The following is a 25,491-nucleotide window of genomic DNA, read 5'->3' as shown; positions in this document are numbered from 1 at the left end:
TGCATGTCGTAATTAACATTTGACGGGGCATTTTGCACTAAACCTTCATGTCAAGGACAGGTCGGCTGATTCATTGAATCACCCCACCTTTCAAGCAACTCTGCTCGACGTTTTCATTACCAAGAACACTTACGTGAAATCCTGCCATCAACTTACTTTCCCACGTGAAAACTAGTCCACCCAACAGGTGGTGCAAAACATTAAAAATATAAAAATAAAAATCGGCAAGATTAGTGGCGCGGGCTAGTCTTGGCTTTCTATGGTTTCAATAACCAAACATGTCCACTGGTACGCGGGTGAAACATTCTGTAAGTTATGAAAACTGTTTTAACAACGACAATTACTGCTGTCGTCTCTAGGTACATATAAATTTATGTCATTCCCTCTAACTCGTTTACCCACAACTTTAGAGACTTATGACGCCAGAGTACCATAAATAAGTAATTTTCCGGTGTGGGATTGCAGAATTGGCTTATCTGTAGCAAAAAGGAATAAGTTAAAGAAGTCAAACTAGATCAGACGTCAAAGGTAACACAGCAGTTTGCTGCACGCAAAAAGTGCTAATTTTGTCAACCACTGACCGAGAGTTTGCAAGTTATCCCACAGGCGGTTTTTTTTTTTTTTTAGCTTGACAAGTTAATTGAGTTTTTCAAGTCGTTGTTAAGGAAAAGCTCTTTGCATACCTTATTTTTCATAGGTGACACGCTTTACTCGAATTTATTACGGGTACAAAACAAGTATTGATAAGTGTTTAAGATATCCCTTTCGCGAAATCTGTTGTGCCAGTTATATGAAAACGCGATCACAACTTCAATACGTTAGGAAATACTTCACGATATCTTTATTCGGTCATATTTTGTAACATGTAAGACAACATCCAGCCTTAAGTAGGCCGCAAAATAATGATCGAACCACATGTAAAACACAAAAGAAGAAATTAGAACCATTTTTTTTTCGTATTGTGGCTTCTACAAAGCGGTTAGATTTTCTTGGTGAGTACTCTTTAAAAAGAACTCAAGTGCAATCAATAAGTTTAGTTCTGGCAGTGTGTAAATCAAATTCTTTGTGTCAGGGTTGACTTTTGATGAAATGTTTGACGTTGCGTGTCATCCGATTTGTCCGATTCCATAGTTTTCCTAAAAGTGTTTGCACGCCGCATATAGGCCGGTTGATGGTGTTCTGATTCGCGTAACCAATCCCAAATTCTTCTTTTGGTCTCTTTGATCGTAGGGTCCCGGTAGTCTTCAGGCAATTTCCCCTTTATATCTATTCGGATGTCTTTTTTCGAGCACGTAACAGGTCCTTTGTTTGCCAGCGCTTTCTTATGCACTGTTAGTCCGTGGTTGGTGGAGTTTATTGTGACTCCCGTGTTATTTGCTGTGTTTCCGCGTTGTCTCGTGTCGCTACTATACATGGGTGGAAGTTTTGTGAGCGGCCACAACTGTTTTTGGGGTTGCGTTGTTAGCTGGTTGTTTGAAAACATAATAAACTCACATATGGAAGGAAGGGTCGGTAAAGCGATCAGGTCTTTGCTGGTTGTTTTATCCTCTTGCCCCACATTTTCTTCTGGCAGAACAAATCGAACACGTAATGAGTCCGACGCATGAGACGAGGTTTTGCCTTGGTGGCTACTGTTCCTACGGTAGAAAGACCTCGATACTGAAAACTTCCCTCGTTGTATAGTTTTCTTCGGTGGTTTGTTTTCCTGCATCACTCAATTAAACTTGTGCTCATGGCTAAAGTTCCAATGACACAATTGTTTATCTGGCGCAAAATAAAACTATGCCTTTCTACTTAGTGACAAAAAGGGTGCAGACAATGGAGCGGTCTCTAAGAAAACAAGATTAATAATGCTAACAATTTGCATTATGATCAACAAAAGATGCGTCCCACAGGACGGTAAGCGAGCTGATAATATCAGAGAAAATTAATTAAACAACGAATCCACCTCGCAAATTAAACACAACGACTTAACTAAAGTCCAAGGGTTTGATGACTGTTCTCTGGGGATGAATTAACAATGTTGACGTCAGGGAAAGCATTTGAAACCAAAAACGCCGAAAGTGAAACTGACCGAAAATGCTTTAGAAAAAAGATCAGATTACATTAGAAGCTCCAAGGTTGCCTATGTGGCTGACATTGGCAATAAATATTTACGTTTATGGGTCCTGCATGTATGAGCTTTTTTTACGTGACTACTTCTTTGAAAACTAACCATCTAATTAACAAAAGAGAAGCCAAAACCTTAAAACATCACTCATAAAATGATACAGATAGAGGTTGCCAGTAGTGATTGAGATAAAATCAAGGGTGACAAAATTACTAGACTCCTACGCATCAATCTGAAAGGTAGCCAGATGCAAATTGTTCTGTGAAAAAAATGTAGTCATACACAACGTATCTACTATACCACTGACTACAGTTTGCGCAAAACTGTTGCGCACTTTTCGCAAATATGGAGACCTCTCCTGTCACAGAGCTGAGCTTTATGCCGACTTTTTCTTCAAACCAAGAATCCGAAGGAGATAAGACAAGCTTTGAAACCGCTGCATCGTCAGTTAACTGTTTTGCCGAGGTTGTTGTGACCCAAAATTACTCAGATATTTCAAGGTAAGTGTTCTCAGTTTTACAGCGAACGATCTAAAGAAAACAAAAGTTTGATTGCAAAGAAACCCCTTTGTACTGATTTCTCTAGATATTTGCAAACACTTTTTTTAGTAGTGACTCTTTATTAGAGCCCTAGATATATAACTAAATGAGGTTTGCGTAGTTTGAATTGTTGATAATGATATATGTACATGTAGATACTATATAAATAATGCTTAGCCTAACTCCGGTATGTACAATTATGCAATCATTTAGGCCATAATAATTTGTAGTTTTCTTTTGAGGTACGTGCCCATTGCCATCTCATATCCCTAGTATACATGCTAGTCTTGCGGTAAATGCAGACTATCTCATATTTAGCATTCACTCTAAGTGTAAAACTCAACAAAACATCTTGCATATAGTTGCTGCTTAATTATTATTTGGTGTGAGAGAAATGTTTTGGATTCATACATGTACAGTAGTAACCCATAACTCGTTGATTATATCTTGTGCTGATTAACAAATAACACCGATGTGTGAGCAAGCTCTCACAGGCATTGGGTTAAAAGCAATCACTTTGCAATGGACAAGAATGCAGACAATGCATGCAACACTCTCCACAAGCTCAATGTTTATCATGGCAGTGCCTACATGCTTGTTAACATGCTCAAACAATGAAGAAATTCTTTTCCTAATCAATTTTTCTATTCTGTAAAGTTGTACCTGTAATTATCAACAATGGACAGTAATTACTACATGTAGCGGTCAAACTGTTGCATGAAGACAAGCATGGAGACCTTTCAGTAGCCTTCTGTAAGGCTTATTTTACTTGAAGGAAAAGTATTATCAGCAAACGTTTTCAAAAGCAGTGCTATTTTACATCTTGAAATTAATTCTCCATTTTGGGTAAAATTTGTGCTGACAGTGGTGAATTCAAAACTACCCAAGATTAAAGCTCCTTAAAAATTACTATGGTTTGTGGTATGCTTTATTTCAAACTCATACTCAGTCGCCTCACAATTTTTGTACAATTTTGGTCAAAGCCGGTCATTGTCTGACAGCATGACATATAATTGAAGTTGAAAGAAATCTGCATGTAAGAAGATTCTTGGTACAAATGTCCTTACAACTTAACACGCGCTCAGATATAGCCATCAATTACAGTTAGTCAATACAATTCCACTATTGTCTTGTATATTACACTCACGGTAGTATACCAAACTGGCTACTGGTGAACAATGGCCCTTATAATGACAGTTTTACTTCTATGGAAAGAAAATTAAAAACTCCATTATAAACAATGTTAACACTGTATGCAGAAGGCTTTGACAGCAAAAAGTTTGGGTCTTTATCAACGGAGACCATGTTTTTTATGATTTCAAGCTCAGAAATCCTTTTGATTTCTGTCCTTAAATGAAACACAAATGTTATGTTGTTTTGCTAAGAGATACCTTTACAATGTATAAATTTTAAGAGTCTTGTTCCCCACTTTTTATTGCTAGCCAATCATTAAATAGAAATTGGTATACACCTTTTTGCTGCCAAACAACAATATATATCAAAAGACTGATAGTTTCTAAAGAAACTGTTGGGGGCTGCGTCGGTGGGGGTAACGAAATAATTTGAATATACTCAAAAAAGTTGAAATGGTAAATTGGCCACTGTTACGATTATAAAAGCTGATGTTTCAAGCGTTAGCCCTTCGTCAGAGCGAATAGAGGAATTGTGGGTTGTGTGTGCTTTTAAAGGCAGACAATGGAGCTACGTTATTGGTGGGAACATGGCAACGAGAAAAACAATTTAGTGGAATGAAAAGCATTCATAGATACCTGTGGGATTTAGACTGCCAGTTTGAAAGATGAGCTTTTGTTCAAGAGTTTTACGGCTTTCCGTGCTACCTAAGTGTAAGGAAAGACTGCAGATGCCATAATTATGTTGCTTAGAGTGATTAGGTAAATTAAAATGTCTAGCGACTGGTTTTGATGTGTCCTTGTCATTCCTCTCCACGTCACGAAGGTGTTCTTGGAATCGGTCACCTAGTCTTCTGCCTGTTCTGGTAGTGCGGAAAGCCGTAAAACTCTTGAACAAAAGCTCATCTTTCAAACTGGCAGTCTAAATCCCACAGGTATCAATGAATGCTTAACATTCCACTAATTTATTTGTGTTTTTCTCGTTGCCATGTTCCCACCAATAATGTAGCTCCATTTTCTGCCTTTAAAAGCACACACAACCCACAATTCCTCTATTCGCTCTGACGAAGGGCTAACGCTCGAAACGTCAGCTTTTATAATCTTAACGGTGGCCAATTTACCATTTCAACTTTGTTGATATATTCAAACTATTGCTCATCAGCATAATTGAAAGTGTAAAGGCTAAACTGTTTTCTTGTATGTGTGGTTTACTGCTTTTGTTTTATTTCCATTACACTTTGATTTAACTTTACTTTTCCTAACCTTATCAAGGAAGAACAAGACAGTTTTTAAAAACTCTTATGAAGACACTTTCCTGCTACATATTTGTGGTAGGCACTTACAGTAATAGTGTTGACTTTTCAAGTGAAAATTGTTCTCCATAAAAGCTCTATTTTTATATATATATATTCAGTGCTTTCAATAGGACCTGGCACCCACTGGAGCTCCGGTAGGTATTCTGTTGTGAGTCACTGGGTATATTTCACCGTGCTAAATCACGGTCACCACAATCAAGTCGCACTCGAGTCGCTCTCCGGCGGGTGCTGTACTGAGGTAGCCACCTATTTCAAATCTTATTGAAAGCACTGTATATATATATATATATGTACTTTTAGTGTATTTTATTACAAGCTATAATTATGTCATGACCTTTAAGGAAAAAATTTCATGGGCACAGTATATACAGTGTGTATGTGTGATTTTCATTTTTAACATAATTATGCCCCTAGTACCAAGTTCTGTTTAACTTAACATGACTGTGATGGTTTATTGTGAAAGCACAAGGGTGGTCTCTCATACTGGCCAATACATGTAAATGTAGCATCAATTAATGTAGAGCATTACAGGATACAAATGCAGAAATTATATAAATTTCAAGACTAGTTGCACACTTAGCCCCAAACCACAGACTGATAGTTTAAAATCCCTTTATTTTGTTTGTCCAAGGAGTGTTACAATACCAGGTAATGGAGTGGCAACATTTGCTGTTAGTTCAAGTGGAGCCCTCACCTGTCCAGGTAAGTCAGTGTAGATCCTGCCGTGCACAGTATTTTTCTTTGATTTGTTAAAAACAATCAATTCTCTCTAATATGGACTTGTAAAGGACAGAGTGAAGTATCCATACCAAAGGTTACCATTTTACAAGGGTAATGGTAATGAGATCATTTATAAGACTCCATTGACAAGTTAAAGTGTCCAGTAACTAGAAAACAGACACACATGGATTTTTATTGATATCCTTTACTGAAAAGATGTCTCACAGAAGAAGAAAACAAACTGAAACACCATGATGCACCATTAAAAAAACAATTTGTGGCTTCAATGTTGAAAATCATCATTTAACAGTTTATGAGACCAGCAAATGATAAGTAAAGGGAAATGTTTTGAAAAACTATATGTTATATAACTATATGTTATATTAAGTCCTCTATAAGTTTGTAACATCATCATTTGAAAGAAAGAAAAGTTCTTGGTGTTTAGTGTATCATTGACAACAGGTCAGTGACATGACTTGCACACTTTTAATTTGCTATTGATTAGATGGTTTTATATACATTTTTTGTCTTGATTGGCTAACTGCTAAAAAAAACAGCAGTTTCCTTTGTAAAGTCTAGTTTTGGTGAATGAAAGGTTTGCGTTTGTGTAACTGCAAATAAGAAATTTCATCACGTACATTGTACACCTGGCCCCAGTTGTTCAAAGGGGAGATAATGCTATCCACTGGATAAATCTCTATGCGGTGGAAAGCGCAGTACATTTTGTTAACACTTATCTGCTGGATAGTGATTTATTCACTGGATAGCATTACCTGCTCTTTGAACAACGGGGCCCTGATCACCATACTGCTTTTAATAGAAATTTTTTTTATACTCCCTGGGGCTGAGATCTAGTACCCTTCCTCTTTGTAAGGAATGGTGCATATTACAGACTGAGGTTTATTCAAAAGTAAATGTTATGCCAATATTTTGATGGGATATCAGAAACTCTGCGGTGTCCATATTAGAGAGTTGTCTGCAAAGGAGGGTTTGTCATTAAAATGAAAAACATTTCACAGAAGTAAAAGTATAAATTTACAGCCTAGGGATATCTTGCTACAATATAAAAACCTGAATTGAACTGATGTTGTATTAAAGATGGGCATGAATGCTGTCATTGTACTTACTACTATTTTCAAGGTACCATGAATGGCAATATAACAATATAGTGATCAATATAACATCATGTTCGTGTAGACAAACAGTTTTGTTTTACGAATGAACCAATTTAACTTGGCAGCCTGATTGCCTCGATGCTCTTAGCACTCTGATGATTGAAGACTGATGTACATGTAACAAGGAAATGTAAAGTTGCCCTATGCTGATGACATACAGTTGAAGTATTAAAAAATGGATGCAGCACTCAAAAAAAGTGCTCCTCTTATAGAAAAACATAGGGAATGCTACATCAAAAACTTGAAATGTTCATGCTTTGAAAATGGGACAGTCAAGGAAAACCTGAATGTTTCATGTGCGAGAAAATGTGAGCCATTTGTGGCCCTTCCTTGAAAGGGTACAATACAGTATTGATTCCTCTTGTTTCAAGGTGCTGTGCTTAACAATCAAGTCACAGTTGTGACAGTTCCTGAAAGCCAGTTGTTTGCTGTCCAGCAACCGGAGCAAGGTGATTCAATTCAACAAGAAGCTGACCTAAACAGTGAAGATGATGTTACTTCTGTCACAGCCAGTGCATCAAATGTCACTGATCCTAATGAACTAACCATAAATGTGCTACAGCCTTCCACTTCTCTCCCAGATGGTAGTGTGTTAGCAGAGGAAGCATCAAACACTGCACCCACAGAAGTTAAGGTGAGAGATGTTTTTTCTTGCATAATTATTAGTAGACTGAGCTAAATTTATTAACATTTCAAATACTTAATTTACTTCCTGAACAACACTATCCTTGGAGTTTGCTCATTAGTAATATCCAGTGTTGGTGGCATTAAAACTTGCGTATCTTTTATTAGATCATTTTCCAAATCCCTTTAATTCCATTTGGGATGCCTCAAATAGTTCTTCATATTTGTTTACTAGATAAGAACCATTAACTGAAGATATTTTTTTTCTCAAGCATCTCACTGAGCTGAAATGTTTAATCCTTGAATCTGATTGGTGAATTGCACTCTCCTAACTATATTAGCTTGTAACAATACAGACAACAGACTGGAATTGTTCTATGCCATTTCAAGCAAGGGGGTAGAAAGAAAAACCGCAGGAAAAAATGCACCAGTTATTACCCATCTAGTTCTGTGGGTATTGGATGACTCTGTGCCCTTGATCTTTAGTACAGCCCTTGTCCCTCAGCCTCAGCCCATATCAAGATCTTTGGCGCAGTTTTTTCTTTACCATATGGACCCCCTGCACATAAAATAACAGATATACTAGTTGCACCTTATCGTTCTTTTCTACTTTTTCCAACACAGAAAAGAAAAGGTGGTTGGCCTAAAGGTAAAAAAAGGAAGAAAGAATTTGGTGATTTGAATAAACCAAAAGCTCCAATTACTGGGTATGTACTCTGTTAGCTTACAATTGAATTGTCATACGTTGAAATGTAAAGATCAACTAACAAATTACAAATTTTAACGTATGTGGCCATGAGATGCTACAGTCAGGCATGTGCAAAAGCAGGAATTATACCCTTTAAATCCCACACTTTATGAGCATGTAGTTTATTCCAGCAATTTCAGTGCATTTAATGTAATTTAAAGTAGATTGTTCATTAATTTTAATCCAGAAAATGGAAAAGAGACTAACCACCCCCCGGTTAGCTCAATTGGTTAGAGCGCCGGATTGTGTTGTGCAGGAGGTCAAGGGTTCAAGCCCTGGCCAGACCAATACTCGTGGTCTTAAAATAACTGAGGAGAATTTGCTACCTTTCTATAATATCAAGAAATGGATAGATATTCTAGTCTTCTCGGATAAGGACAAATAAACCGTAAGCCCCGTCTCCTGCAGGGTTAGGGGTAGGAGATGTTAATTTCCCACGCGCGAGATTACTGTGTGGTGGATGTCCTCCCCTGGGGTGGGATGGGTGGGTTTACTGGGCCCGCAGTAATTGGCGTAAGCTGTTGCGGTGTCCCTGCCTGTTGGCGAATCTAATAAATTAAAATTAAATTGATTGAACTTGTCAGCTTTTGGTCTTAATTATCTCATCATGCTCACTTTATTACTTTTACAAGGAGAAATATAGCTATTGCAAGGAAGATTTCATCATAGGATCTTTGAAGTAAAAAGTTCCATTTTTCATCTGACTCCCTTGGAATCCAGTTGCCGCAGGCCTATTATCATTATGTATTTTTACATGTATGGAGGATGTAGCTAAATCACTGAATTTTTGTAGAACCTTGTAAATGACATAAAATGTAGCCCACCTATTGACTATTTGGAAGTTTTAGTTTTGTTGAGCTCTTATCTTACTCAAAATAAGTGGTGTTGTTTATTGGTTTATAGGTATGTGAGGTTTATCAACAGTCGACGGTCTGAGGTGAAACAACAACATCCTCATCTACAGTTTTCAGAAATAACAAAGATACTTGGCTTGGAGTGGAGCAATCTTCTGCAAGAGGAGAAACAGGTAATATTAAAAAGAAAGATAAACAGTCAAAGGAAAAATGTTTTCATTATGATAATGATTAGGGCAACTACATAGTACACTTATTACCATATACATGTAAAACCTAATACAAGAATGTTAGCTGCTTGTGCCTGTCCTAATGTTCCCAATGTACATTAAACACTACAGTACATGTTCTATTTCATTGTGACCAAGCTCCCTATTATCGGGTGAGTGAACCAGAACTGACTGATTACAAAGCTTTTCACTTTTTTCCTTCTTTCTCTAAACTGCAGAACACTGTAGCGATTCAATATCTACAAGAATGAATTTATAGTGTACTTGTTAAATATACAATAACTTACTTATACTTTTGTATATACCCATGTAAAACACAAGATCCCTTGAGCTTGACAGCAAATTTTCACCCCTGCCTGTGGGGGTCATACATGAATCATAAAAAAAATGGTAAAAAAGTACATCTCTTACATACTTGATTCATCACTGATGTGGCAGAAAAATTAATGTGCATGCCATGGATGAGAAATTTCTCTGAAATGGTAAGTTACACTAAGCATTAACAAATAAATCAAACCATGAACTGCCTCATTAATTACTTCCAAAACTTAGGGGATAATCTGTTTCTATTCACATTGAGAAACAATTTGTCTTTTAACCTTCCATTTCATTTATTTGGAATGTCCAGAAATACTTGGATGAAGCAGAAGAAGATAAAAAGCGTTACATTGAAGAACTTAAAATTTACCAACAATCTGAACAGTACCAAGCATTTATAAAAAGACAAAGTGCCAAGAAACTCAAGTCTATTGTCGGTAAGCCATGTTTATTTCCTGCCAACTCTGTCTCAGACAATGCTTTATGATACTGTTCATGTAATGTAACATGTCTGTAAATGTTTGTAAACCAGTAGACAGCATGATCATTTTGTTTAGTGTTGCATGCATGTACATTTACCATTGACAAGTTTAAGGTGCATTAGTAGTTTTCAATTTTTCCTTTGAAAAAGATAGCATTGAATTATGGGTTCTATAGTGTAGGACAATGTTCAAGGGACACAAACTTAATTCTGTCTTAAAAGTTCATGTTTGATTGTATCAAGAAGAATTGTTATAAATCTGACCAAGGCAGAGACCATTACTTAATTAAGGCAAGCTGTCTTGTTCAGGTTATTGTGTCATCTTTATGACTCACCAGCTCTGCTCTGGAATTTCAAATGTTAATAATGTATTTCCATATGTATATTTCAGGAGTAGATACTCCTGAAGAAGTGTCCTCCAGCTTGTTGTTAAGTGAGCAAGTGGTAAGAAATCTTTGCAACATTTTGGTGCATATTTAACTGAAGGATCCATTAGGGCATTAATGGTAGTCCCTTGACTTTTCCTTGTTCCGACTGTAGCCACAGTTTTAGTTGTCCACAGCCCTCTATAATTATGATAGGGTTCTTTTAAATCTTTGAAGGATTTTAGAGAATCATGAGTAACATTCAGTGAGGTAGAATGGCACAACGGGGAGGGAAATTTGGCATTCATTTGCTCTTCACTGACCACCCCTACATAGTTGCTTCATTCACAGTTTCACTCTAAGAAAATCATGTGAAGGTGCACTATAGGTGATAATTCAAGTTACCTACTAGGAACTGAGGGCTTGGAAAAATATACAGTACACTTGTACATGTAATATTTTGGTATTGCAATAATGCAGAGTTGATTGTTGAAGTTAAGACTTAGTAATCAGAGATTGCATGCTTTAGGTTTTTCTTTGTTATACTCTGTGATTGCTCAAGAAAACTTTTGCTAACCTCTCCAACAATGCAAAAAATTAAACCAATCTTGACTTGTTTGCTTTCCTTTTCTCCTACTTAGAGCTTTCACATAATTTTTGTTTACTTGAAGTTCTTGTTGGCTCTTTGCCAAATTTCCTTGGTTTCTGATTTACTGTCATGGCTTACTTCGTTAAATTGGTTTTTTATGTTTCTCTGAAACCCAATTCAGCATAAAACAGTAGGTCTCTGCATAAGAAGTACATGTATGGAGTTTGTGGAGTTATCTCATCCCTAGAGTCCTGTAATGATGTGTTTAGTATAAAGTTGAATTTTAAACATCGAAATTGGGCCGGTGAGAAGCACTCTACCCAGTAACCCCTTTTGAGGCTGAGGACACAGAGTCACTTTTTTTCACAAAAATATTATACAGCCATCTGTGATTATGGAGACAGCCAGTCTGAAGTTCCTGTGTCTTTTACCTCTTTAGGAAGATGATTCCAATGAATTGTACTGCAGAGTTTGCAACCAGTTCTTCAGCTCCTTACACAACAAGAAGGAACATTTATTTGGAAAACAGCATCTTTTGATGCTTACAGGAGAATTTGAACGTGAAGCTGAACAAAATGCTAACGGCACAGAGAAAGTTTCCAATGACTCTCCTGATCTGGCCCCTTGTAACACAGTCTCAGATACCGTAGGAACATCACTGATATCAAATGAATCAATGGTGTCTATCTCACAGTTTACAGAAAAGTTCTTGGAACAAAACTTAAGTAAGAAAGTATGATGCACCTTAGTCTTTAATTTTAAAAATGAGGACTTCGGTTTTATTGAACATTCTTGTAAGCTAGTTATCAGGGGAAGGTCATTCGAGTGTTCCTCAGTTTAAGCTGGCTGTGGCATATTCAGTTACGATAAATGCAGTAGACTAATCGCATGGAAGCTGAAATACACATATGATGAAATAAAAGTGCATAAAATAAAATAATGATAACTGTGACTGCAATAATATATATGGCGGGAGTGGAAGATGAGAAGGGACTTAATAGAGGGATTCTTTGAAGAAAAAAGGGGGCTTGCTGTGGAGATTAAAATGGATAATTTAAAGTGCACTCTCCATATCTAATTTTCAGACAGAGAACTGGAACTGAGAGAGCTTAGAAAAGTGGTCCTCATGTCGCAGGAGGAGAACATGACACTCAATAAAGACATGGAAGAGCTTAAGGTAGTTTTTAACTGTGTTTTACTTAAGCCAGTGAGAAAAATATCTTTTCTACAAGTGTATATAATATAATCTTAATTATATTTCTTGTATTTTAGAATTTATTACAAAAAGTTGAAGATGATCTTGGGTCAGTCAAAGCCTATGGAGCGTCACTTACAGCTCAACTTAATAGCTTAAGGATGGTGCCAACTCTGTTTGGGGTAATTAACTTTTAGATCCGACCTTGAAATGATACTTCACAACTCTACCATCGAGGACCGCTCAACTTCGCTCTTTGGTACTGAAATTTTTAATTGTAACCGGTAATTACGAGGAACAACGCAACAGTATGCAGCCGTATAAGAAAGACTTGAAGTATTGCAAAGCAATGAGGAAACGAGTTCGTGAGCGTTTGGGGTGTACACGGTTACCTGTGACCAACCACGATACAAACATGTCTGTGCCTTCTTGTGGCAGGCATTCTTAAACTTCAGGATAATAACTTTCAAACACAATTTTTTTTTTGTATATTGTTATAGTTCTGTTTCATCATGCATGCTTTGCCTCGCAGCCTTGACCAACTGTATGTTTATCGAATAGCGTAAGTACGTATCCTAAAGAAAGTTACATACTTCTCATGGAAACAGGGGAAAAGAAAGTGTCTAACATTTCTTTGCCAAGTGTACCGGCTTTTTTCTCTCCCCAAGACAGTGTTGCATCAAGACATCACTTTAAAGATGAGTGCCTGGTAGGCCTTGAATGGACAAACAACTGATTCAATCACGTTCTACAGAGGAACATAGAGCATAAAACTGAGAAACCCTCCAGTGACTTTATACAGTAATAGTTTTGTGTCGCAAAAAGAAATATTCAATCATATTTGTGTTATATCTGAGGCTACATAGAGCTTGTTCGTTGAAGTGAATCGTGCAACCTCAATTAACCAATATAAATAAAGCAGTATTTCGTGAAGTTTTTCGTTGGCTCCCGGCCTCTCGTCTGTAATGCCTTTAAGGGCCTTCCGTGCAGTCTCGGAATTCCGCTGAAATACGGAGAGTGCGAAGGGAATGAAACTCTTTGGTCTAGCTGTTACTGGGTTAAAAATAACCTCTAGAAGCCACTAAAAGTGTGTACGGCATTCACACCTTTGACATTAAGATATGAACTGAAGCTAACATTTCGATATACACGTAAGGCCCCTGCGTGGGATTGCTGTAAAAAAAAAAATAAAAAAAAACGATCAATTCTTCGCATCCTTGCCCCTCTCTACTTGCATAGCTTCACATTTCCAATTAGGACATTGAAAATAAGTACTGCAATTGAAGAGATTCCATAGAATAACACATTTATGATCTGTATACATTTGAAAGATGCTGTATGTTACTCAGTAACAGAGGCGGGGCAGAAACAAATTCCTTATTAAGAGATGCTGCGGGATATTGATAATTTAATGGGAGGGCCTCTATAAAAAGTTAGTAACGTTATTATGAACATGATCAAAAACTATTCATATTGTGCGAGGTTTTAGAAAAAGGTCAAAGACCTTGTTTAGGCGCTAGTTTACCACCCAGAAAGAACACTCGAGCCCTTGTCATGCTCGTTAGTTTTAAGTGACAAAGATTTGCTTGCGGAGTGTTTTGATTGGTAATATCGCGCAAACATGAAAACCTAATGGTAGAGTAATCCTTCAGGTGTCAACTGAGAGAAATTACTTGCATTGTTCCTTAATTTGTTGAGAGCTACGATTCAACGCTTTGATTTCCTGAAATCAGCGAGGGTGAGGTCATTATCTACCCATGGGTCTCAAAATATTGCTACACGCACAACTAACGCCCAATATTTGTAAGATTTACTTGTTTATGGCCTTCTTCAGAGAATATGTTGAGAATTCTAAGCGTGAAAAAACGATAAACATTGCTATTAAATTGAGCACTACAAATGAAATCTGGCGTACGCTCACTTATGATGCATGTGAGTGGCTAGTGTTGGTTATTATATTGCACTTTAAGTGTATTTGAAGGCACCAAAACTGTTTACTTATGTGAAAGGAAAACTACCTTTCTATAAACTTTGTAATCATTTTTCCAAGAGGGTACATGAACCCATTTAAAAGTGTCATTTTGTCTAGCTACTAGTTTCCTTTTTTTTGGCTTTCGTGCAATGTTGATGTCACAATGATGTCCTTACTCGCCACAACCCATTTCAAGATATTGAAACTGCAACGAAAAAATTAAATCTTAACCTTTTTGCCCAGCCTTACTAATACCACTCAGTCAGATTTTATCCATTAAGCTTAGACATCATACTGGGGTTATTATTCAAGTTATTTTTACTCTGTTATTTGAAGTGAAGAACACAGTATAGTGTCTCCAAAGAAAAACTGTAATGTCAATTTAAGTTCATATACCGCGATTGAATTACTTTTTCGTCGAAGGTGTCTATCCAGGCTTACTAGAAAGGAGTCTTTATTTAAGTACAGATCTGGTACTGTAGTGACACACTTTCCTCAAGAAGGGGTCAAACTTGATTTGACGCATTGATTCTTTTGTAATCACTGATTCTAAACTGATTAGATGGACAATGCATTCGAAGCATCCCAAATGGGATAAACGTGTTCAAGGCCTAGCGAATTTTACATTGTCATGTCCGCACTCGCTCGCACCATTTTTCTATGACTGTTAATTGGCTAAGCCTCTTGAAGCTTGCTCTCAAAAATTTTCCCACACCGATACGTGCTGTGAATACATCATTTACTTTACATAAATTAAAACAGTGGAAGAAAGCAGGATCAATAAACCTATTTAATTTCATGCAACAGTGAGACGTATTGTGCACTATCTTAAGCCCCATTGGCTATCGTTTTAAACCTCAACGTTGAATGGAAAACAACCAAAATAACCATTGTTGTGTTGTTGACCGTAACGCCCAAACGCTCCAGGTTAGCTTGCGTTAAGTGAAGTATACTTGACTTCTATCTTACGCTGAAGTTTTGCGATCACACGCAAGTAAGTCTTACGTCGCACAGGACCAAAATTCTTAATTTGAGTACGCTGCTTACTTCGTGGACTTTATAAACCCTGATTCCGACTCAGTGAACCCTTTCAAGAGACGCGGAACTGGATTGCACGGTTTGCAAGGTACTCAGCCCCATAAAAAGCCTGTGGTTTGCCTTTGTAATTACCGTTTATTCGGATCACGCAAGTTGGGAGCAAGAAGGTACGAAGAACTATTGTGAAATTTCTTTGCTTCTTTGTGGTTCAGAAGGGGTATGCCAATGCCGTGAAAACATTTACAACTAAAACAAACCATGCTTCGAGATTACTGTCGACATCTAACTGTACAAAATTATTTTTCAATGTATAATTATTACAACTGTTATTCTTAACGTTATTGTTCTCCATTTTGAAAACAACCTTCAGGCTTTCGTTTTTGGTCGCCTAGGACACATTCTGTAAGATAAAATGTCAAGCTCATTTATTCCTATAAAAGCACCACGCATACTTCTTGAACTTTATACTGGCAGCCCTTCAATGGCTCACGCAGTTCTCCTCAGCTGAAGAGCAAATCTGCATATTTCCGTTTTTTCAGTTAAAAAGTTCGATTAAGAGTCTTTCTTCAGTGGTTTTGACTGGGTGGTACTGGGTAAATAACCACACTTTTGAATCTTCGTTAACGGAGTTGTTGTCCTTGTTTCTTTATCCGACAGCGAACATTGAAGTCCCCACTCAGGCTTGATCAGAAGTTGCAGCTCAAGACTCCACCGAAAAGTAAACTTCTGTTTTTAAATTGTTACACGTAAGGCTAGTAGGGTTATCTCTCTTAATGACAAAAAATCTGTATCATGTTCAAGCAGAAGCCTATGACCTTGAATTCTAGGCCATAAGCTTCTGATTCAAGTCAATGACATTATAGTGCAGCAGTACCCGTGTCACTTACTTTTGACATGCCCACTACTTGCATCATGTTTATGTATCATCTTGTTTTCAAAGTTAGATATTTTTCTTAGGGCCGAAAGTCACATCGACATTCAAGAGGAAATTGTGCTGCAGGACGTTTATCTATTACTTCATTTGCACAGATTGATACGTAGGTTAACGGATTTACACAGTGGTTCTTGATTTGCCATTAAATTTCGGTGGATTTACTGTTTCAAACGCTCGTAACTTACTGCGCAACAGTGTCGGGTCAACATGTCGTTTCCAGTGATTTATTTTTAAGTAAAACTTAGTTTTAGCGCTGCTCGGTGTGTGCGCTGTCATGAATGCCATTTTCAAAAATCTTTTCTTTTTTTTTTTTATCTCACTGAACTAAAATGAATCCAGCGAGATTTCTGGTTAAGTGGAATAAAACCACGAAATAATAGCTTGCGAGAGGGTACCTGAGTAGAAGATGCGGGTAGGGCTAACGTTCGAAACATTAAATAAACGTTTTAAAAACTTTTAATGGTGACCAATTTACAGTATCAACTCAGCTGATAAAACCAAATTATCTTAGGATGGTTGTGGAGATTAAAAGATAAACTTGAACAGTTAAGACCAAATTTATTTTCAAGCGGTAAAAGCTATGACCCGTAACCTTGAAGTGTCCAATTCGAATTACCAGGTAGCGAAATTAAGATGCTAGAATAAACCAGAAAGGCTAAGGGAATTTTAAGCATGTTGAAAGAGAAACTTAGGTCCCACCTCCAGAGTTTTCCTGCTCCATGGACGCGCTCGCCCTTTTAATGTAAACTGTTTTTAAATTCTTCTTAGAACAATTGAAAAGTTAGCTCGGCTAGGATACTCGGGAGCAGGTTTGTCTCAGGTACTCGACACCATATAAATGGGCTCTAAAAGCTGTACTTTCAAGTAATAAAAGCTACGACGCATGTTGCAGAGGAGATCAGAGCAAGATTTTTGCGGGGTGGACTTTTCTTCCTATTGAACTTGAGCAGATTCTTTTAAAGACTTTCTGTTACTTTGGCAATCGGTTTTATCCAGCGAAACTGATAACAAGGTCCACTAATACAACCACTGATATAAAGCTTTCAGATTAACTTATTTGAATCCTTCACTCCAACTAATACTTCTTGCTACGCAGTTTGTACAACAATAGAAAACATCATTATGTCCTAACAAAGAAAAAATATGATATTAGCTCCCTGTAGTCAGTAGTCCGTGAGGAAAGAATTTAAAGTTCATTGGTCATCACTTACGATCTTTCATGATATGTGAGGTTTGAAAACTTTTCTTTTGTGTGTTTAGTTTATTCCCTTTTTTTTCATTTCTGTCGTTCAAAGCCTTCCATCATCTCCAAATGCTAGTCTCAGAGCCAAAGCTGACGTGCAAAGATATTTTGACAAACGAAATTCTTGCTTGTTTCAAAAAGTTTCAGTAAAGTTAGAAATAATGTTCTTTTCTTCACTAAACAGTTTTGTTGAAAGGACTGGAACAGTGCGAAAATCAGTGTAATTACGCGGTTTTGAGTGGTTCTATATTGCAAAGATAGAAAAGGCTTCTCAGCTTAAGTGCACCATTTGCCATTGCCGTGACATAGTTTAACAAAAGGGTCGATAATTGAGTATTTCAGTGCAATCATACCAGACGTGCCAGAAATCATGAGAGTGCGGAAAAAAACATGATGTCAATTATGGTATTTCACGCACTTGTCTTCTCACGTGTCTCCTCACGAGTCCACTTATGTTCTTACGTAACCGCTCGTGATGGGGACCTCAATATAAGTTTTTCTAGGAGGCAATAGATATTGGTATCCTTCATTGAATTTGATTGTCTCTTGCATGGCGGATACATCTCTTAAAGCACTCTCACTCAAGATTGCTTTTCTTTCCCCAAAAGGTGAAGCAACTTGAGTTATTTGTTTCGTCGGCTTTTTTCAGCATTGACTGAATAAAGTAGCTGACTGCTTTGTTTTGAAGTTTTTCGTTACCTGTGTATTACTTGTCTAGGTTATTTGTTTGTTTATCTATTATTAATTGTTAGGGTTTATCTTGTTTGTGTTGTTTACTTTTTCAACCAACTGATTTGCAATTACAACGTTCCAAACCTTATAGACAGTGTATCATATTGTGTCCGTCGTAAAGCAGCATATGATGAGCAACTTTTTCCAAAACAATGAGCTGGTTTTATATTAATTACAAGAGAAAGAAACTGCTTCCGAACTCCAAACCACTGGATCACATGTCGGGAGTAGAAAGTAACATAGGCCAATATATTACTTTCATTTGGTAGGATAAGAAGTACTTCATTGTATTCAATTAAGATTCAGATGAATAGTTTTCCTTATTGACTCTATTGAAGAGTATATCAAATCGTCCTTCTAAAGATAATTGCAAAATAAATTTTTAGAGATTGCTTATCCGCGCAACTCAAATGTTATTGGCACGCATCCAATTCAGACTGTCCCTGGCCTTAGACCCTGAATTCCGCTTCGGAGAGCTTTCAACTAATCACGGAACACTTGTGTGTAAATTGTTTGAATTTTTTCAAAATTAAAAAAAATAATAAAATCAAAGATTCATCTACCCAGGGGGGACTGTGCTCTTTCCTGTCGCCTCTCCGAAAAGGTCTTACAACCGCAGACAAACCAATACACATCGCTTTAAATAGCAAGTAAAGAGTGTGTTCTTGTTTACCTCCAGGGATAACTAAATATACTGATGTTTTAAAAACTAGATGATCTGTGATCAATCCTTCTTTGACATGGTCCTTCCATTATTGGGACTCATGACCTTTTTGCAGTCATGATCAAGATGTATGTTCTCGTTTCAATGTCAATTACTTATCGTGCTAGAAGCTGACGAGAAGAAGGAATCTTATCTTTCTGCTTATATTGTCTTCGTGTACACCTAACTATCAAAATTGTCACCACAAGAGGTAGATGGCAATCACCTGGTCGTAGCATTCTTGCACCACATCCGCTGACAGTTGTCGTGTAAGAGATTGTGACTTTTGTTAATATACGCGTGAAATTTCCATTGTTCGTATTAAATTTTGTGGTTAGCATTTGTTATAATACCGCTAGTTTGCTCTGGCGAATCTGATGGCGTCAAAGAGAGCCAGTTATAGGAGTGGAAAATAAACAAAAGGTCATTATTGCCCATTAGTTTCGTCCGCCGCCCAACCGTGGACTGACATATGCATTATTACAAAGTCCCATTCAAACAAATCGTCTTTTCTTCGCTCGCGCTAAATGTCTTCTTGCGCTCACCCGCATTTTACAAGGTACTTCAAAGATTTGACATCTGTGAGATGTTGGATGGGAGACTTGTCCTAAAGGCTTATCCTAGCACTCGCTCTCCATGATATTTCAAACCATGAATGCAGTAACGCTAAAGCATCACATAGATATTGGGTTAAGATTTATGCACTCTTAGTGAAGTTTTTTTGTTAGGCTCGCATAAATAAAGGCGCCCTTCTGTCGACGCACTGACGTGTCTCTTTGGAATCAAGTGCTTTTCTTGTTTAGTGACCCAATTGTCACGGCAAAGTTAGCTTCTAAATGTTTGAGGAGTAGACATGTTATGTTTAATCCATCTGTAAGCATCTAAGATACTAGAAGTATTGAGACAAAAGGATCCATAGTTGAGAGATAAAACATGAAATGTTTATTGTTTTGTTAACAGATAATGCCGAAGTATATCCGTCTGGCTGCGATTTGGTTGTTCATCCTTGCCTTTCAACTTTTCCAGAAGCCAGTTACGTCCACACACATGTGCCGTTATAAAAGATACAAAGAGTTCATTTCGGTTAAAGATGGTTACAACTGCAAGAAAACGAGGGTAAAACTGGGTATGTGTGTTGGAACATGCGAGTCATACGCAATCCCTCTTCCCATCGAGCGAGAAGACAGCCAGCCGAGATTTAAAATTGGATGCCAGTGCTGTGCACCGAAAGAAATTAAAGAGAAAACTGTGAGATTTGGCGAAGGATGTGAGAAATCCATAGTGGTTTCCCAGATTCGCTCGTGTGAGTGCAAAAACTGCTCTCGACGTGATCTTTGAGGACAGAGACGGAAATGGCATTAGCGCGTGGGTAAGATATCGTTACAGACCTGTACATCATTATAAGAGTCAGGAGCCAATCATTTAAGTGAACCTCAGTAAAACTACCGCGATTGCAGTACATTGGCAAAGACGGAATGTTTCGTCAAGACGTCTATTGTAAAATTAATTACTTTGGGGATGAAAACAAGACGAGATTGATCTGAATATGCTAGCTTTTTAGTCGATTACACGAAAATGAATGACAATATTTCTCTACTTTCTCAACATGAGGAGGTACACTTTTGTTTAGCGAAATAATAGTAGAGTTTGGCCACAATCCACCGCGAAACATCCTTCGAGAGGTTGACAAAAGAAACTTTCGTGTTCAAAGACTGAGTAGTATATGATTGATTGGAACCCAAATGTTTATTAGGCAGACCACAAAAGAAAGCTGGCTGGAGGCAAAGGTGGCATAATGAACTATTGTTTTGTGTATTTAGCACTTGGCTGATTCCAGAGTAAAAAAAAAAACAGCCAATAAAATGCTTAAGGCAAGAAATATTGATGTAACCCCAACTACAGCTTTTTAGTTTGCTATACACAAATCGAAAGAAACCGCAAACTTATGGTGTAAATAGTAAATATATCTTATTAACCAAGCGCGAGGGCCGTACTGGGAGAATATCGGCCCGAGGTCTTGACAGTACGGACCGAGCGCAGCGAGGTCCGTACAAAAAAGACCAAGGGCCGATATTCTTCCAGTACGGTCCCGAGCAAGCTTGGTTAATAAGAGATTTATTATGCGACTGAAGTTCAAAGGGACACAAGTGCGGTATCATTCGGGACCATTCGGGACAGTGCCCGGTCCAATACTGAGAGGATATTGACCGGCAATAGAGCATTTTGATTGGTTTATTTTAGTTATTGGCCCTCTGACTGCCCGAGTCGAGTAATAAATAAATTTATTACGTTTTACTTCTCGTATGCGGCTTTTTTGTTATTGTTATTTACTGAAAGTACTGTTTCCCTTCTTGTTTTCTGGCCTTCCAAACTACAGGGGTCAAAAGTTTTTGGTTCAACTTTAAAGAAACGAAGGAAGAGAAGAGTTCGCCAACGAATAATTACCCACGTAATATTGGTTTTCTCTTTGTTCTCTACAGTATCGCAAAAATCGTAGTAACTCTTAGAAAAGTCAGGTGATGATGATGATGAAAATAATAATATGATGATGATGATGATGATGATGATGATGATGATATTTTTCCGCTGTCGGAACGTTTAATTTAACGTTGTCTGAGGAAGAAACCTCGTTTTAATGCCTAAGTCAGCATTGAAGATGCCTCTTCCTTTTTTGGAAACATCACTGTCGTTACGGCAACAACGTCATCTGACGTTGTCTCTTGACCTTCCTCAGAGTTCAAATTTACATTAGATCGAGCTCAAAGATATTTGACGATGAGCTTTGAGCAATTGTTGCATTTCAACTTGAGTAACTACTGATCGACTCCGTCAGTACCACGGTTTAACAAAGGAATAAATCGTCGAATAAATCTGTGATGTACTTGAGGGAGAAGAGGCTCAACTAATCGAATCTCTTAGCTGACTCTCGAGAAGAATCTTGCCGCAAAAGCGTTTTCATGATGTTGAACTATGACATACTTCAAAAATGATGTTTGAATATGAATCAAATATGCCTTTGGCTCAATCCTAGGATCTTGGCTTAATCACTGGATCTCCCTCAAAATATCATCATTATCATAATATCATTTTCATCATCACTGTTATCATAATTAACATTTCTCGTTGGCTTTCACAATCACAGCTGTTGAAACGATGTTGTGCTTTGACGTCATTTTGTTAGCGGAAAGTGCTGGTGTAGAGATTATTCCATGAAAAGAGCGCACGAACGATTTTTATTCGCGAGTTGCGATTCATCAAAAAAAAACAACCAATGAGTGAGTTTTTTGATGCATGGCAACGAATGAACAAAAATCTTTCAAGCACTTTTCATGGTCTGATGTTTTGATTTCGTACATACTGAGATTTTTTTCTTACTGACCGACACATTTCAAAGATTGGAAGCGAATGACTGTGAAAATACATCATTTGTCCAGTCAGAGACACGAACGATTGTACTTCACAGCGTAAATCTTAGTATGTATGAAATAACTATTTTATTATACATTATCGATATACTCAGTTATTAATGATTCTTAATATCCTTCACCCCGGCCAAACTTAAAGCCAGGTTTGAATACTCATTATACGCTACGGATATACTCAGTTATTTATGATTCTAGCCTGCAGTGCCGGCGTATTTTGGGCGCACGAGTGCACATTTTCGTATTAGGCCGCCATCTTAGATTTGGTAACTGTGGAGGATTGGGGCGAGGAAATATTTGCCGAGGGAGTAGGTGTTAAGTGGAAAAATGGGCAACGGGGGAGAGGGAGGGGAAGGAAAAACTTCTTTCCTCTCCCCCGTTGCCCATTTTTCCACTTAACACCTATACTCCCTCGGCAAATATTTCCTCGCCCCAATCCTCCACAGTTACCAAATCTAAGATGGCGGCCTAATACGAAAATGTGCACTCGAGCGCCTAAAATACGCCGGAACTGCAGGCTATAATGATTCTTAATATCCTTCACCCCGGCCAAACTTAAAGCCAGGTTTGAATACTTATTATACGCTAAGGATATACTCAGTTATTAATGATTCTTACCATCCTTCGTTCCGGCCAAACTTAAAGCCAGGTTTAAACGATCCCATAACAAATTCAAGCCCAAATTATATCTACAGTACGTTGTAGTTGGACCATTATTTTCTTGGTGTGAGGATTTTTTTTTTCCTCGATAAAGAATTTTGATGATCTCAATCGCCATTTTAAAGAAGAAACCCAGCATTTGGTCGTAATAAACAAACTGAGGCCACTTTTGCTGAGGATTATTGTTGCCTCGCATCAGAGCGCTTTGAGCCGGAACGGGAGTGTTGTAAAACCAAGGCCAAAGTAGTCTCAACAGCATATCAAAGCAACTGAAAATATCTATCTCAAGAAGCTAGTGAAAATTTAAAGTAAAAGCAAGCAAACTGCTCGGAAAGTAGGGAAACGCGGAAAAAGCGAATGCTCAAGTCGAGATTGGTTTGTGAAATAAAACCAAAGCGAATCCAGCATTGGTGAAAGGTAAGTACGGTTTACGACAGGAAATTGACGAGGAAAACTGTTTCCATCTTGCAAATTACTCAGTCCTGATAAGAAAAAATTCTGCATTTTCAAATGTCCTTTAGGTAAACGTTTTCTGAATATTACTTATGCCACAATACTTAAGATAACCAGTAATCATTGTGTTAACAAAGGTTTGATGTTTACTGACAAAGGAATCAAACTAACAAGGTCAACATTGTGTACTGTAAGTTTCATTTCAACTTCAGAGGCTTATCTTGGACAAGATTAAGCTATTACGTAATATAGTTTGTGTCCCTTACACGCGACGGCGCGCCGATGAGAGCGGTATCGCATAATCAAGATTCTGATGATCAGTCATAGCGCTATATGCGGCGGTTGTCCGGTTGAATGTCCACAGGTGTTAGTGGGGGGATATAAAGAAACTGATAACTTAGCCAATAGATGATAAAATAATGGACGTGCTGAACGTACTATTATTCATGTTCCGTGTTGTGTGCTCATTAATGTGAAATTGGATCATGATGGAGTTGACCAAATCCAGAGCTGAAAAAGTATGGCTTCCAAGATTCTAGGCGCTTCGTCATTGAGTAGCTTTGTGTGTCTGTTAAGTTGAACGTCCGTACCGGTTCTTACGGCAAAGAGAGAGGACAAAGGGACTTCAAGGACTTATTTTGGACACACTTAACCAATTACGAGACGTTGTTTTCGTCTAGAAAGAGCATGGTTTTTTTTCCACAGAGACTTCTCATTACTTAATATCTGATCTGAAAAGCTCACTTTTCTTCTTTCAGACTTAGAACCTTGTACCTCTGTAAAATCCGTATCGTTGCCACAAAGGTATCTTCCACGCTGCTGTCGAGTTCCTCAAGTCGAACCAAAAGTTTCGGGTTGGCTGTGTTTCATTTCTGTCGTCGTAGGATCAGGTTCTTGAAGTCGCTTTAGGTTGTGATCGATGATCGTAAACGATCTCTCAATATAAGTCTGGTATTTCGAGCTGCCGCAAATGTCAGCTTTGCTCATAGTTCATCAACCAAACTTCACGAAACTGTTGATTTAACCTGTGTTAGTTGTAATTAACCGATGCCGGCCGGACGAAAGTAATGACTTCTTAAATCAGCTTCATTCGGCTTGGCTGCTCAAACCTGAAGAATCTATGGATCGCACAATTTCTCTCCAGTTAAACGGAAAATGCCCTCATCGAATTGTTTTATCAGTGCTGAAAGGAATTGTCTCACATGCAACTCTTTGCATCAAGTAAATTTTTTACGCTTTTTGATTTTTCCTCAGTATTAACATAAAGACCACGACGAGTAATTTTTCCCTCACGTGAAGTTTTCAGTTTTAATCTTGAAAATTCTAATTTGCGATTATTTCCTGTTGGTTGCCCACAATGATGATAAATAGTCTACTTAAATATTATTCCATGGAAAGTGCACGCGAACGATTTCTTTTTTCACGAGTTCCCATGCATCAGGAAAAAGAACGATTGAGTGCAATGAACAAGTGAGTTTTTTCGATGCATCGCGAAGAAAATTCTAATTTGTGAATATTTCCTGAACGTTGCCCACAATGACGTTAGATAGTCCACTAAATAGAGATTATTCCATGCAAACTGCACACCAACGACTTTTATTCACGTTTTGCGATGCATCAAAGAAAACCAACGAGTGAGCGCAGTGAACAAGGGAGATTTTTTGTGCATCGCAACGAGTGAATAAAAATCGTTCAAGCCCTACTCGTGGTATGATGTTTTTATTTCATACATACTGAGATTTGCACTGTGAAGTACGAAGCAAACGACTGTGAAAATACATCGTTCGTCCAAAGACACGAACGGTAGTACTTAAAAATGTAAATCTAAACAAGTATGAAATAATACTAATTATCATACATTACAGTTACTAATTAAGAAAACTCCAAGACAGTCTTTTGCGGATTGTTTAAAAAATAATAATAAAACAATTTTAATTTTT

General features: G+C 37.7%; 2 protein-coding genes across 2 annotated transcripts; one reads left to right on the top strand and one right to left on the bottom strand.

Moving 5' to 3' along the window:
- Positions 1-814: 814 nt before the first annotated feature.
- LOC111329047 (uncharacterized) lies at positions 815-1,959 on the bottom strand. The gene has a single exon (XM_022933650.2). It carries the CDS (start codon positions 1,709-1,711, stop codon positions 1,055-1,057), a length of 657 nt encoding a protein of 218 aa, XP_022789385.1. The 5' UTR covers positions 1,712-1,959; the 3' UTR covers positions 815-1,054.
- A 464-nt stretch (positions 1,960-2,423) lies between these two features.
- LOC111329060 (uncharacterized) lies at positions 2,424-13,327 on the top strand. Its single transcript, XM_022933661.2, has 10 exons — positions 2,424-2,610; positions 5,727-5,797; positions 7,362-7,624; positions 8,239-8,321; positions 9,266-9,389; positions 10,075-10,201; positions 10,637-10,689; positions 11,639-11,924; positions 12,285-12,376; positions 12,472-13,327. The coding sequence occupies exons 1-10, from the start codon at positions 2,456-2,458 to the stop codon at positions 12,589-12,591; spliced, it is 1,374 nt and encodes a 457-aa protein (XP_022789396.1). The 5' UTR covers positions 2,424-2,455; the 3' UTR covers positions 12,592-13,327.
- The last annotated feature ends 12,164 nt before the right edge of the window (positions 13,328-25,491 follow it).

This window comes from Stylophora pistillata, chromosome 1, assembly GCF_964205215.1.
Source record: "Stylophora pistillata chromosome 1, jaStyPist1.2, whole genome shotgun sequence".
In the NCBI taxonomy this organism is placed as follows: domain Eukaryota; kingdom Metazoa; phylum Cnidaria; class Anthozoa; order Scleractinia; family Pocilloporidae; genus Stylophora; species Stylophora pistillata.
This window is presented reverse-complemented; position numbering and strand designations above follow the sequence as displayed.

Excerpts from the sequence above, each read along its gene's own strand:
- LOC111329047 (XM_022933650.2), bottom strand. The coding sequence starts at position 1,711 with ATGCAGGAAAACAAACCACCGAAGAAAACTATACAACGAGGGAAGTTT.
- LOC111329060 (XM_022933661.2), top strand. The coding sequence starts at position 2,456 with ATGGAGACCTCTCCTGTCACAGAGCTGAGCTTTATGCCGACTTTTTCT. Across the intron at positions 7,625-8,238 it reads CTGCACCCACAGAAGTTAAG|AAAAGAAAAGGTGGTTGGCC; the intron begins GTGAGAGATGTT and ends TTTCCAACACAG. Across the intron at positions 11,925-12,284 it reads GTTCTTGGAACAAAACTTAA|ACAGAGAACTGGAACTGAGA; the intron begins GTAAGAAAGTAT and ends TCTAATTTTCAG.